The sequence below is a fragment of the Phytophthora cinnamomi genome, assembly GCF_018691715.1.
Source record: "Phytophthora cinnamomi strain GKB4 chromosome Unknown Contig108, whole genome shotgun sequence".
NCBI lineage: Eukaryota > Oomycota > Peronosporomycetes > Peronosporales > Peronosporaceae > Phytophthora > Phytophthora cinnamomi.
The window spans coordinates 17114-28931 of NW_027151041.1; the positions used below are offsets into that span (position 1 = coordinate 17114).

Consider the following 11818-nt stretch of genomic DNA (forward strand, 5'->3'; position numbering starts at 1 on the left):
CTCGTTTAACTCCTCGTCAAATCTTCCATCTTGAACGGTCTGAACACGCAAAGCAAGAAAAAATACACAGTTAGCACGCGCGCAGCGCGAACACCTACCACAGAGCAGAAAAGCGTACCTAGCAGCAGCTTTGGTTGGCTTGGAAACGATTGTCTTCGCCATACTTGGTTGAAGTTGCTCCAGAGTTGCCTTTAAACGCTCGATGTCTTCCTTCAACGACATGATTAATCCCGTTTCGTCCCCAGAGGCTTGTCGCTTGGTGTTGCCCTTTGTTCCCTTGCCTCCTCGAATTTTCTTCGATGTGTACGTTGCATTTGTCTTGGAATCCTTCTTGGACTTCGGATCCGAGAGCTTGCTCTTGGTCGATAGCTTGACGTTGAGACTCTTGAATCGCTTTTCAAAGTCGTCAATGAGTTTGCGTGCATAAATGTGTACTTGGCTGTGGGCGGCGTTGTAGAGCATTGCATTCCGGAACACAAGGCGCACTTGCTCCGCGAACGCCGTGGGGCTGTCATCAGCCCAGTCTCAAGTTCGTCCGAATAGTTCCGAGATCCATTGGTTCCTTGATAACATGGAAGTAATCTGGGATACCCAGTGCAACTGGATCTACCGGAGCCAAGAAGGGTGCAGACTTCGGATTAGACATCAGACCCTTCAAGATACTGAGGCACTTCTTCATGCTCATGGGAGCATGGTCCAGATCGAGAATATTGTCTTCGCGTAGGTGCGCCGGAACGCTTCCGCTCGGGCGACCCAATACCAACGACGGCGACGAGTAGTCCGACATCGGCGTGCCGACCTTTCGCAGCACGACAATAGTGAGGACCGACCAGAGGGTCACGATCTTGACAACGTCCGCAGAGGCCGTGATAGCAGCAAGGCCAGGGGCGGAGATCGAGAGGGCCTTCACTTCGCGCTTCACCGCCGGGGTAACCGCCCGCGCTGCCCTTGCGTCGCGGCAGCGTGCGTTTCACAGGATCCTTCGGCTTGTACACCTTGTACAGACGCAGCTCATTTGTCTCCTTGTCCAGAAGCCGTGGAGCGTAAATAGCCCGAATCGGTTCTCACCAGCACCTGAAACGATAAACTGCGACGGGTTGCTCGCGTCGTGCACAAAGCGGATTTCCACGTCGTTCTCCGCCACGGTCTGGTGCTTGCATGGCCTGGATCTGGAAGGACCCGCTGTACTTTCCCTGAAAAGGCATCGCCGATCGCACATTCGCATCCGTTTCGTAGCCCAAATACACCGGCGAGACATCGCTGACGGAGGTATTTGTCGTCCTTGACGACCGCGCAAGCGCTGATCCGGACATCGCCGGATGCACGCTGTCCGCGGCGCCGGAGCACGTGGGGATAGAGACGTCTTCCTGCGACTTCATCTCGAACGGGCTGATGATGCCGTTGGGGCCAAACGCGGCCTCGCTCATGCCCCACATGCCGGACCAGACAGCGCGCTTGTCTTGGATGTAGTACTTGCCGACCAGCAGCGGCGCGCCTGCAGCACTTCGCGCGGGAATCAGGCACGGACTTGGGCTTTTGTTGGCAGTTGCAACTTTCTCCGCCTTGACCGACACTGACGCAGGCGCTACAGCATTGCTGCTCGTATCTTTGGTCGCGGGCGGATGGGCGGTGGACTCTTGCTTGATCGCGGGGTGCCGTTGCTCTTGGTCTTCTGCGCCTGCTGCTCGACCATCATGACGCACACGTGCACGCTGGCGAGGCTGGTGGGCTGCGCGTCGGGGCTGGCGCTGTCAAGGTCCCCTCGGGCGTGCCCGAGGTCCACGGGTGGCGCTGTCGCTGGGGCTCACTACTTCAATGCGCGCGGTCTGGAACACTGCGCTCTTGTCGCCTTTCTCGGCCTTGTCGGGCCGCACCACCTCGTCCCGGATCGTCCAGCGTTGGGTCGCCTATGGTGGCTGCGGGCGCCAGCTTGGCGAAGCCGGCCGCGTGCTGCTGCTGCTGCTGCTGCTGGGAGGGGCGCTCGCGGACGAGACTGCGGTCGTCGGCGGCAGGCGCGTCACGCGGGGACCGGCGGCGGCGGGCGGGCTGCTGGGGCGCCGGGTCCGCGGGCTTTGCTCTCTTTTGAGGAATGACCCCAGTTGCCGCGGCGCGCGAATTTGGACAGCCTCGGGAGTGATGGTCACTCCAAAAGAGGGCGGGGGCGTGTATTCGGGGGGGGGTCCGCCTGCCACCGCTCGCTTGCTTTCGAAAATGACTGAAATTCGTTTCTGGGAAAGCGAGGAAAGAAGAACGGCCGCGGGCGAGCGGGAAAAACCTCGGCGACCGGCCGCCGCACTTGGATCCAGTATGCGCATCTGAAAACCTCGATCGACCCCAAATCGCCTTTGGCGGGTTTGCGGTCAACCCCGCCAAAGCCGATCGAAAGCACCTGCTTTCTTCGCCGTTTTGGGCCGAAAGATGCCTCAAGACCGCTAAAGATCCGAGACAGCCTGGCCTCTACAGCTGGCGGCGGCGGTGAACTTGGCGGCGGTGGCGTCACGTCTTGCCAGCGACGGTCTCCGCTCGTGTGCTTCGTCGTGTGAAGCGTCCCCGCCGCGCCGTGCTCGACAGTCGTCGCATGCTGCCGTTGCCGCGCTTGCAGCCGTTTGGGACTTGAACTCAGATTTTGAAACCCCCTCCCAGTCCGGTCTCAAAGACTGCGCCGCAAATTATCGCTTTGTGCTGCCGATCCCGTGCTCGAGCGGCGCAGTCTTTCCGGCACGGCCAGAAAAAGCCCCTGCTGTGGCTTCCCACCATCCATTTCCCGTACCCAGCAAAAGAACAACCGTTCGAGAAGGACCAAAGCGAGCGAGACGATGGCGGCGGTGGCGGGCGGCGGATGAAAGCCCCCCGCGGTGACGTCGGCGGACGGCCCCCGCCGAGCGTAGGGAGGACGAGTACAGGTGCAGGTGGCGCCGGATGACAGGCAGCAGGCAGCTCGGCCATGGCCAAGCAGGAGCGAGCACAGCATTACGGCTCACGCCCAAAAAACCGCCACTCAAATGTCGCCACGTACAAGGGTTACGGTGTTCTTATAGAGGGAGTTCCGCTCCCACTCGCTACGAGAACATATCATTTCAACTTGCACGTGACCAGTATCAGGCGGCCGCGTGTGATTGTGCTGTGCACGACGGACACTTCGCGTCGCAGCGACGGCTTTGGGCACGTCCGACACTACGTGCAGCGGTGGCTCGCAGGCGGTCGGCAGGCCAGGCGGGGTTACGGGCGGGTTACGCTGTGGGTGGGCCACCCAAAGATCGCGCCGTTTTGCAAAGATCCGATTACCGATTCCTTCCAGATTTTGTCCACAAGATCTGCTGCTAGTGTAGCACTTCAATCGCCCGCTGACAAGGACGCTCACTGCTCCATTAGCTCTTTTAGTTGTCGGGCTCGAGTCGCTGAGGCTGACTCACGTGGCTGTAAGGGACACCCTCCTACTTTGCTACTTTGGGCTCAGAACGCCGGGTTCCGCACGAGGTCCTGCACCATGTTCTTGTGGTGGGACTCGTTCGTGCCGCCGCCGATCTCCAGCAGCTTCGAGTCGCGCCACAGGCGCTCCACGTTGTACTCGCCCACGTAGCCGTAGCCGCCCAGCGTCTGGATGGCGCGGTCCGCGACGCGCTTCGCCATGTCGCCGCAGTAGAGCTTCACGCCGTCCGTGTCCACGCGGTTGCCCACCGAGTCTAGCTTCAGCTTCCTGCATTCCCACCGTCCATGCGCAAACGGATTAGATGTTAGTAAAGCTTCGCCTTCACAGCTCAGTCAGTGTACACCCACTTCAACCCACCTCGCCGTGTTGTACACATACGCACGTCCAGCCATGTACTCCGCGTAGGACTCGGCAATGTTCTTCTGGATCTGGCCAAAATTGTTCAGCGGCCGGCCGAAGGCTTCGCGCTCCTTGGCGTAGTTACTCATGACCTCCAGTGAGCGCCGCGCGATGCCCAGACTCATGGCCGCCAACGTCACGCGCTCGATCTCAAGGTTGCGCATCATGCAGAGCACGGCGCCGCCCTCGGAGCCCACGATGTTCTCGACTGGCACCTTGCAATTCTCGAACACCAGCTCGGCAGTGTTTGAGGCGCGCATGCCGCACTTGTCCTTGATGCGCTGGCCCAAAGAGAATCCCTCGAAGCCTTTCTCCACGAGGAACGACGAAAAGTCCTGCTTCGCCTTCCCCGTGTTGCCAGTGCGAGCATACACCAGGAAGGTGTCGCCCAGTTCCGTGTCATTTAGGGCACCGTTCGTAATCCACATCCTGGATCATTGACGAGCATCAACAGCACCACACGTAAGACTCCTGCCCCCACCAGACTAAAATGAGTGGAAATTCACCACCCTAAGAACAACACGTACTTGGTTCCGTTCAGCAGATAGTACTTGCCACACTCAGACTTCTTCGCCGTCGTGCGCATGCCCAGCACATCCGTGCCGACGGAGGGCTCGCTCATAGCCATGCCGCAGATCTTGGCGCCCGAGCAGGCGTCAGGGAGGTACTTCTGGCATTGAGCGTCCGATGCATTGCGCGCAACGTTGTTCACAAACAGCATCGAGTGCGCCAAGAAGGACAGACAGAAGGCCGGGTCGCTGGACGAGAGCTCCTCGTGCGCGATCACAGCCGCCAGAGCGTCCATCTCCGATCCACCGTACCTGTCATAGCACCAGTCAACAACATGTTAGAGCCACTAGCTAAGCGAAACGACTCAATATGAGCAGCAGCACGCACTTTTCTGGTGCAGTGATGCCGAGCAGGCCGAGCTCTCCCAGCTCTCGGAAGAGCTTGATGTTGAACTTCTCTGCGCGGTCATGCTCCAGCGCCTGCGGGTCCACCTTCGTCTTCACGAATCCGGTCAGCATCTCCCGCAGGGCGCCATGCTCCTCCGTCGGCGTGAACAGATCCAGCTCGCTGCTCGACGACTGTTGGTTTTGCACGCATATCTCGGTCAACACCAGCGTTCCTCCCTCGAGACTTCCACTACGAGACAGTCACGCACCATGGAGCGGAGGAGGCTACCGTCGGCCGCGATACGCGCGCGGCGGGCGACAACCAAAGGCTGGCGGAGTTGACGAAGCATATTGATATGATGCACGGAGAGGGAATTGGCGAGTGACGTCAAAACTTCAAGCGTCGGGAACTGTGTGCGCCACATCAACTTGAAGTCAAGGGCAACAGCGATGATTTGCTGTCTGTATGCCTGGTGCTGGTCGAGCCAATAATACCCGGAAACTCCCCATACTCCTCGCCGCAGGATGCAGCGGCGACACGATGCTGACCGCCGCCGAGTGCATGGTACGATAGGGTAGGACTTCGTTGCAAGTGTTTGAGTGAGTTTTGCCAAAGCTAATGGAATTGATGTGTGTCGGCAGCGAGGGCCAGAGGTTCCAACAATGATGAAGACGATTCAAGGGTACGTGTTGTTGAGTGCTTCCGGTTCTACTTGTTCAACAGTTCCTTAGCATGTTGTCGCGGTTTTTGGTACAATAGTTGCCTGTTGCAGTGATGAGGAAGATGAATAAGCTGCAGCTCGAGCGTCCGCAATCGCCTCAACAGGAAAATGACGACAATCATCAGGCGGAGCTCGAATCGCGTGCGACCCGCTCTCGAGCAGGTAGCAACACCAGCCACCGCAGTGCTGGCAGTAGCATTTATGACTATTTAGACGCTCTGGAGAGCGAATCTGCAGCAGGGCAGTTGCCCTCGATCACGAGTCGGGCATCGTCCGCACCGTCACATCGTGCAAGACAATCGAACAGGAGACAACCGAAGGAGTTTGCCTGGGAGGAAGACTCCAATAGACCCCACAGTGCCAGCGAATTTGGCGACGGAGAACACTCGCCATTGCGTTCTTGTCGCTCGACTTTCAGTCGCCGGGACGATAGCAACAACTCGCACCAGTACTACGTCGGCATAAAGGAGAAGCTGGCAACCATTACGATCGAGTTGAATGTGAGCAACTCACTGGATAGTGCATATGGCTGTGGTAAGATCGAAGGCTAATGGTGATCTACTTTTCTACCTTTCTCTATAGGACAAGACAAAGACAATCGAGCTGCTGAAGATGGCACGCAAGAAGGACGCCGCCAAGACGCAGCAATTGCTAGCAGATGCTGAGCAGCATATGAAGCAGGAGCTTACAGCACAGCAGCAAAAGTTCAACAAGGAGCTAGAAAAACAAATGGATTTCGCACAAAACCTCGTGACGGACAAAGTAAGTAGTGGTTTGCATGGCTAATAACCTCGGTGAATTCCTGACACTAATGAATGTGTAATGTGTTAGTCTGCATTAGCAAAGCGATGCGATGAATTGGTGATAGAGGCCCAGAAGGCAAACGCGAACGCTGCACGCGAAGCTGAGCGCTTCAAGATGAAGCTCAAGGACGCCAAGGAGAGGTGGGCCGTGCAGGAAAAGGTTCGTCGAGATCAGTGGATCGTAAAGAAGACCGAGGAGATCAAGAAGTCCACCGTAGCGGCATTGGAGCCCGACATCCAGCTCATTCTAGCCAAAGGCAAGACAGACTTGGAGAAGGCTCGTGACGCTGCCAGCGAGGAACGACGGAAGCTGCAGCAACAGCTCGAAAAGGAGCGTGAACTCGCGTTGCAACGACAGAAAGATGACTACGAACGCAAGCTGGTCGAGGCGCGTGAAAAGGAGCGCGCGAAATTGATGACACGGTTAGACGCCGCCGATGCCGAGTTGCAGCAGCAGCTCAGCGCTCAACGCCGACGATTGCAAGAGGAAGCAGAGGCAACGCGGAACGAGTTATACGCCGAAATTCGAGCAGCGAAGCTCACCAATGCAAAAGAGATGGACGAGCTGAAAGAGCAACACATGCACAAACTCCAGGCCGCGGCTGAGAAGCTGCAAAAGGAGAAGCAGGACATCATGTCGAAGTATGAGAGCGAGTTCATGGCGCTGCGAGAGCAGACCAGCGTCGAGTGTGAACAGTTTAAGGCACAGCTAACCAGCAAGCTGCGGGACGAAATGGCTCGAGAGAAGCAGGAACTGGAGAAGCAAATGCTGAAGACCCGCGACGCGAGGATTGAGCTGGTGATCGAGAAGCTCCAGGAGGAGAGTAGGCAGATGGTCGAGCGCGCCGAGCGCAAGGCGCAGAAGAAGTTCAGCCAGGAGCGCGCCGAGTTGGAGCGCAAGCTCAAGCAAACGGGCGAGATCGAGGGCGTGTGGATGGAGAAGAACCGCGAGCTGCACGACAAGCTGAGCAAGCTGGAACGTCTTCACGACGAGCTGCGGCGCGAAAACGAAGCGCTCGGCCAGGACTTGCGTCAGGCCGGCGACAAAACGAGCGACTTGGCACGTCGTCTGCACGAGGAGCGGCGGCAGCACGAGGACTCGATGGCGCAGCTGGAGAAGCGTTGCAGCGGCCTCCAAACCGACAGCGAGTACGCGCAGCAGCAGCAGAGCGTCGAGATCACCTCGCTGCGCGAGAAGCAGGCCACCCTGGAGAGCCACTTCCAGCAGCAAGTGCAGAAGCTGCGCGACGAGCACGACACCGCGCTGTCAAACCTGCACGAGCGCGTCAAGGCGACCGTAGCTCGTAAAGACCAGGCCATCGCCGACTTGCAGGAGGAACTGCACATTCTGCAGGTGAAGCTCGACAAGAGCCATGCGCTCATCGAGGAGCAGCGCCTGCAGCTCTTTAGTCAATAGAGCAGCGTATCTTCACCTGCAACGTGCACTTTCAACTCATGGGAGCGGCGAATGAAGGCAAATTGAATAGGATTCCATTGGGAATAATAAGAATAAAGGGGGCTGTCACGGCGACGAGACCAGTCCGCGGCCGCCGACGATCACGAAACTAGTAACATACTGAACGAATTGGGCGCGTGCGTAGCTTACTTCTTGGCCGCCTTGGTGATCTTCTTGGCCGCCGACTTCTTCACCACTTTCTTCTTGGTGGTCGTGGGCTTCTTGGCCGACACCTTCTTGGTGGCCTTGGTGGCCTTCTTGGCGGCGGGCTTCTTAGCCGTCTTGGTGGTCTTCTTGGCCGTCTTGGTGGTCTTCTTGGTGGCGGGCTTCTTGGCAGCAGACTTCTTGGCGGCCGGCTTCTTAGCGGCGGGCTTCTTAGCGGCAGCCTTCTTGGCCGGGGCGGCGGCCTTCTTGGCGGCGGGCTTGGCGGTGGCGGGCTTCTTGGCCGCCACCTTCTTCTCCTCGGCAGCCAGCTTGAACGAGCCCTTGACGGGCACGAGCTTGCCGGACTCGACGCCGCGCTTCAGCGCGATGTTCAGGCGCGACTTGGAGTAGCTGGCGCCCTTCTTGGCGGCCACGTACTTGTCGATGGCATGGCGCGACGAGCCCGAGCGCTCCTTGAGCGAGAGCACGGCCTCCTTGATGAGGTCGTAGTAGCCGGGACCGGCGTTGGCCTTCTTGGTGGACGGAGCGGACGGCATCTTGGTGAAGTTGGGGGCTTGGGGTGCGACTTGAGCTGGAGTGGGGAAATTCCGTTGTGTTCGAGGCTTTTTCAGCCCAAAAATCTCCTTTCAAGTCGTCGCACCGTGTCTTTCCGACAGGCCCGTTGAAGTGCGTGTGACTCGCGCTCTGTATGGGCCCGAAACTCGCGCGCTTAAATTCAAACCACTTTTCACAAAGCTCCGCCAATCAGCGCGCGGTTCGCGAAGACAGGGAGAAAACTTTGGCTTGCCTCTCCGCCAATCACGACCCGCGGTGCAGAGACGCGCCGGCTTCCTCGCGCGCGCTCGTCGAGGTCGTCGGGAACGCCAGTGAATACACTGGCTGTTTGAACGGGGATGGAGGGACGCTCAAAGGGAGGGGGGTCACGTAGAGAGCACCCGAGTTAGTCCGTGGAATGCCACGCGGCGCGAGCGTTCTCGGCCCCCAGCGAGCGCCGGCGCCGCGCGCGCACGTGTACAGCGAGATGGTGGCGTGCTGCACACGGGGGTTATGCTCGTGTCGGGCTGGCGCGCAGCGTCTCGGAGCCCGCCACGGCTGTCTCGGCCCGATTTTCCGATCTCCATTTAGCGCGGTCTGACCCATAAATGCCACCCGTCCCATACTGACCCATTGAGCTTCCAGGCGGGGGCCAACGGCGACGGGGCTCTAACGGCCGCTATAGTCAATATTGTACAACGAAAACTTGCATACGAGTACACAAGACGTATGCTACCTCCCCTATGCAACTCGCATCGACCAACTCGGTCTGGGGCGCGCTGTAGGGCCCGTCAAACAAACCCTTCTTCCATTCCCATTTCCGTCACGCGTGGGCTAATCGCGGACACCTCGCTTCGGAGCAAGGAAAGGCCCGTATGAACACGGCCGTTTCTCGATCGAGCACTGCACTAGGGCAGAACAGTACGATACGGAGCTGCACGCGCATTCCCAGGCTCCAGTTCGTCCCCTCGCCTCGTGCACAAGCGCCGAGAGCGCGGCGAGGAAACCTTCTTCTGCCTTCCTCCTTCTCACTGCCCTATGTACTGGAGAGGCCTCAGCCCTGCCATCCTACACCATGCCGAAAACCGCCGAGTGCTTTACTACACAGCACGCGATGCTATAGAGGCCTTTGTTCAGGATATCGGTCAAGTGTCGATGCCCCCTACGGCGAGCGAGGTCATCGCCAATGCCCTGGCCACTTCATCGCTTGCGCGTTGCCACATGAGCTTTCCCAACGAAGCTCCTCGCAAGAAACAGGGCTCACCGTTTAAAACCTTGAGCGCGCTTTTATGCAAGGCTGTATCATTTATCTCAGTAGATTGGTGCTCACGCAGCTTTATTGCAAAGACGCAGCAAGTGACCTGTGTACGAGCAACTACACCACACCGTCGCCCTGTGCGCTGCATATCACTTGAAATTACTACAGTAGCAGCATGCTTATCCACCATAACGACTATGAATCATTACGTGTCAATAAGCAGCTTCAACGGAGCGAGACAGCAAATTGTAAACGAACCACATTGGGCGAGCAAGTGTCTTCAAGCCATTCAGACAATGGACTCAAGTAACAGCAAATCCACCCGTCAGCACAGTAACGTACCCGCAATTGCATATTGACTTCATCACCTACAACGCGTCACAACTGAAGCTGCTCGACGTTGGCAATCACTATACGGGCCGTGACACCCTTATCTACTCATACACGTTAACTCGGCGATATTCCGGCGATAGATGGGAAGATCCCGGGTGTTTTAAACCGTGGGTAATTGCCTCGATTAGCGGCTTGCTTGGAGGCGCGGCGGCACGCCGGCCATAGATGGCCACTCCCGAAAATCCTCGGCCTCGACTCCTCAGCGCCCATGCTTGCCCGCCGCTTCTTGCTCCAATCCTCGCGCGGCTTCGCCACCAAGGCCGCGGCCGGCCAGTGGCTGGCCAGCGTGCCCATGGGCCCGGCCGACCCGATCCTCGGCCTGACCGAGCGCTTCAACAAGGTGAATCCTCCCACAAAGCAGAGGACAAAGATCTCCTCATCGCGTAGTCTGACGCCCCGCCTCTATCTAATACACAGGACACCGACCCGCGCAAGATCTCGCTGGGCGTCGGCGCCTACCGTGACGACGACGGCAAGCCGTACGTGCTGCCGTCCGTGCAGGAGGCCGAGAAGCGCATCATGGCCGCCGGCAAGAACAAGGAGTACGCCGGCATCGCCGGCATGAAGGACTTCGTGGACCTGTCGCTGCAGTTCGCGTACGGCGACGACTGCGAGAGCCCTCAAGACCGACCGCGTCACGGGCGTGCAGACCATCTCCGGCACGGGCGGCGTGCGCCTGGCTGGCAGTTCTTCGCCAAGTTCCTGGGCGAGGGCACCCCATCTACCTGCCCAACCCGACGTGGGGCAACCACATCCCCATCATGAAGAACGCCGGCATGGAGGTGCGTCGCTACACGTACTACGAGCCGGCCTCGCGCGGCCTCGACTTCTCCGGCCTGCTCAACGACCTGGAGGGCGCCCCCGACGGCTCCGTCTTCCTGCTGCACGCCTGCGCGCACAACCCCACGGGCGTGGACCCCACCATCGACCAGTGGGAGACGATCGCCGAGGTCATGAAGGCCAAGAAGCACGTGCCGTTCTTCGACTGCGCCTACCAGGGCTTCGCCTCGGGCGACGCCACGCGCGACGCCGCCGCCATCCGCCACTTCGTCAAGGAGGGCCACAACATCATCCTCTCGCAGTCGTACGCCAAGAACTTCGGCCTCTACGGCGAGCGCGTGGGCGCGCTGAGCGTCGTCACGGCCAGCAAGGAGGAGGCCGAGCGCGTGCAGTCGCAGCTCAAGATCATCATCCGCCCCATGTACTCGAACCCGCCCATCCACGGCTCGCTGATCGTGTCCACGATCCTGTCGGACGCCCAGCTCAAGAAGCAGTGGTACAGCGAGTGCAAGGGCATGGCTGACCGCATCATCTCGATGCGTACGGCGCTGCGCTCGGCCATCGAGAAGATCGAGCAGGCCAACGGCGTCAAGTCGGACTGGCGCCACATCACGGAGCAGATCGGCATGTTCTGCTACACCGGTCTGACGGAGGCCCAGGTGACGCGCATGATCGAGGAGCACCATATCTATTTGACCAAGGACGGCCGCGTCAGCATGGCTGGCGTCACGTCCAAGAACGTTGAGTACCTCGCCCAGTCGATCGCCGAGGTCGTGCAGAACGCTTAAGCCTACGTGCGTGCGTGCATGTATGTGTGCGAAGCGGGTGGGCGATGAGGCAAGTCCTCCACCACACGGATGCTGCTGAAACGTTGTTGCAGCTGCAAAAGGTGTAAAGATCACAGACCAAGCCCAGCTAATACACAGGCTGAGCCGTTAGAACCATCCTTCGCAAGTGTTGATTGCTTTCTCGTACATCATCC

The 11818-nt window shown here is 58.9% G+C and overlaps 5 protein-coding genes across 6 annotated transcripts; 2 read left to right on the forward strand and 3 right to left on the reverse strand.

Moving 5' to 3' along the window:
* Nucleotides 1–5: 5 nt before the first annotated feature.
* IUM83_15084 (uncharacterized protein) lies at nucleotides 6–1520 on the reverse strand (the record flags this gene model as incomplete). Its single annotated transcript, XM_067939872.1, has 3 exons — nucleotides 6–39; nucleotides 119–508; nucleotides 1075–1520. 3 exons carry the CDS (start codon nucleotides 1518–1520, stop codon nucleotides 6–8), a joined length of 870 nt encoding a protein of 289 aa, XP_067782211.1.
* A 1933-nt stretch (nucleotides 1521–3453) lies between these two features.
* Nucleotides 3454–5075, reverse strand: IUM83_15085 (Isovaleryl-CoA dehydrogenase; the record flags this gene model as incomplete). 2 transcript variants are annotated; one of them, XM_067939874.1, is made up of 5 exons in its annotated part: nucleotides 3454–3697; nucleotides 3788–4258; nucleotides 4357–4650; nucleotides 4727–4917; nucleotides 4995–5075. In XM_067939874.1, 5 exons carry the CDS (start codon nucleotides 5073–5075, stop codon nucleotides 3454–3456), a joined length of 1281 nt encoding a protein of 426 aa, XP_067782240.1. The 2 variants fall into 2 exon arrangements, with proteins under 2 accessions (XP_067782240.1, XP_067782241.1); XM_067939873.1 differs by having other exon boundaries at nucleotides 3809–4258; nucleotides 4995–4997.
* Nucleotides 5076–5250: 175 nt separating this feature from the next.
* Nucleotides 5251–7667, forward strand: IUM83_15086 (uncharacterized protein; the record flags this gene model as incomplete). Its single annotated transcript, XM_067939875.1, has 5 exons — nucleotides 5251–5290; nucleotides 5368–5408; nucleotides 5486–5947; nucleotides 6030–6209; nucleotides 6279–7667. 5 exons carry the CDS (start codon nucleotides 5251–5253, stop codon nucleotides 7665–7667), a joined length of 2112 nt encoding a protein of 703 aa, XP_067782242.1.
* Nucleotides 7668–7852: 185 nt separating this feature from the next.
* IUM83_15087 (Histone H1) lies at nucleotides 7853–8407 on the reverse strand (the record flags this gene model as incomplete). The annotated part of the gene is made up of 1 exon (XM_067939876.1): nucleotides 7853–8407. The coding sequence occupies one exon, from the start codon at nucleotides 8405–8407 to the stop codon at nucleotides 7853–7855; it is 555 nt and encodes a 184-aa protein (XP_067782243.1).
* A 1857-nt stretch (nucleotides 8408–10264) lies between these two features.
* IUM83_15088 (Aspartate aminotransferase) lies at nucleotides 10265–11624 on the forward strand (the record flags this gene model as incomplete). Its single annotated transcript, XM_067939877.1, has 3 exons — nucleotides 10265–10396; nucleotides 10474–10652; nucleotides 10706–11624. 3 exons carry the CDS (start codon nucleotides 10265–10267, stop codon nucleotides 11622–11624), a joined length of 1230 nt encoding a protein of 409 aa, XP_067782238.1.
* Nucleotides 11625–11818: the final 194 nt, after the last annotated feature.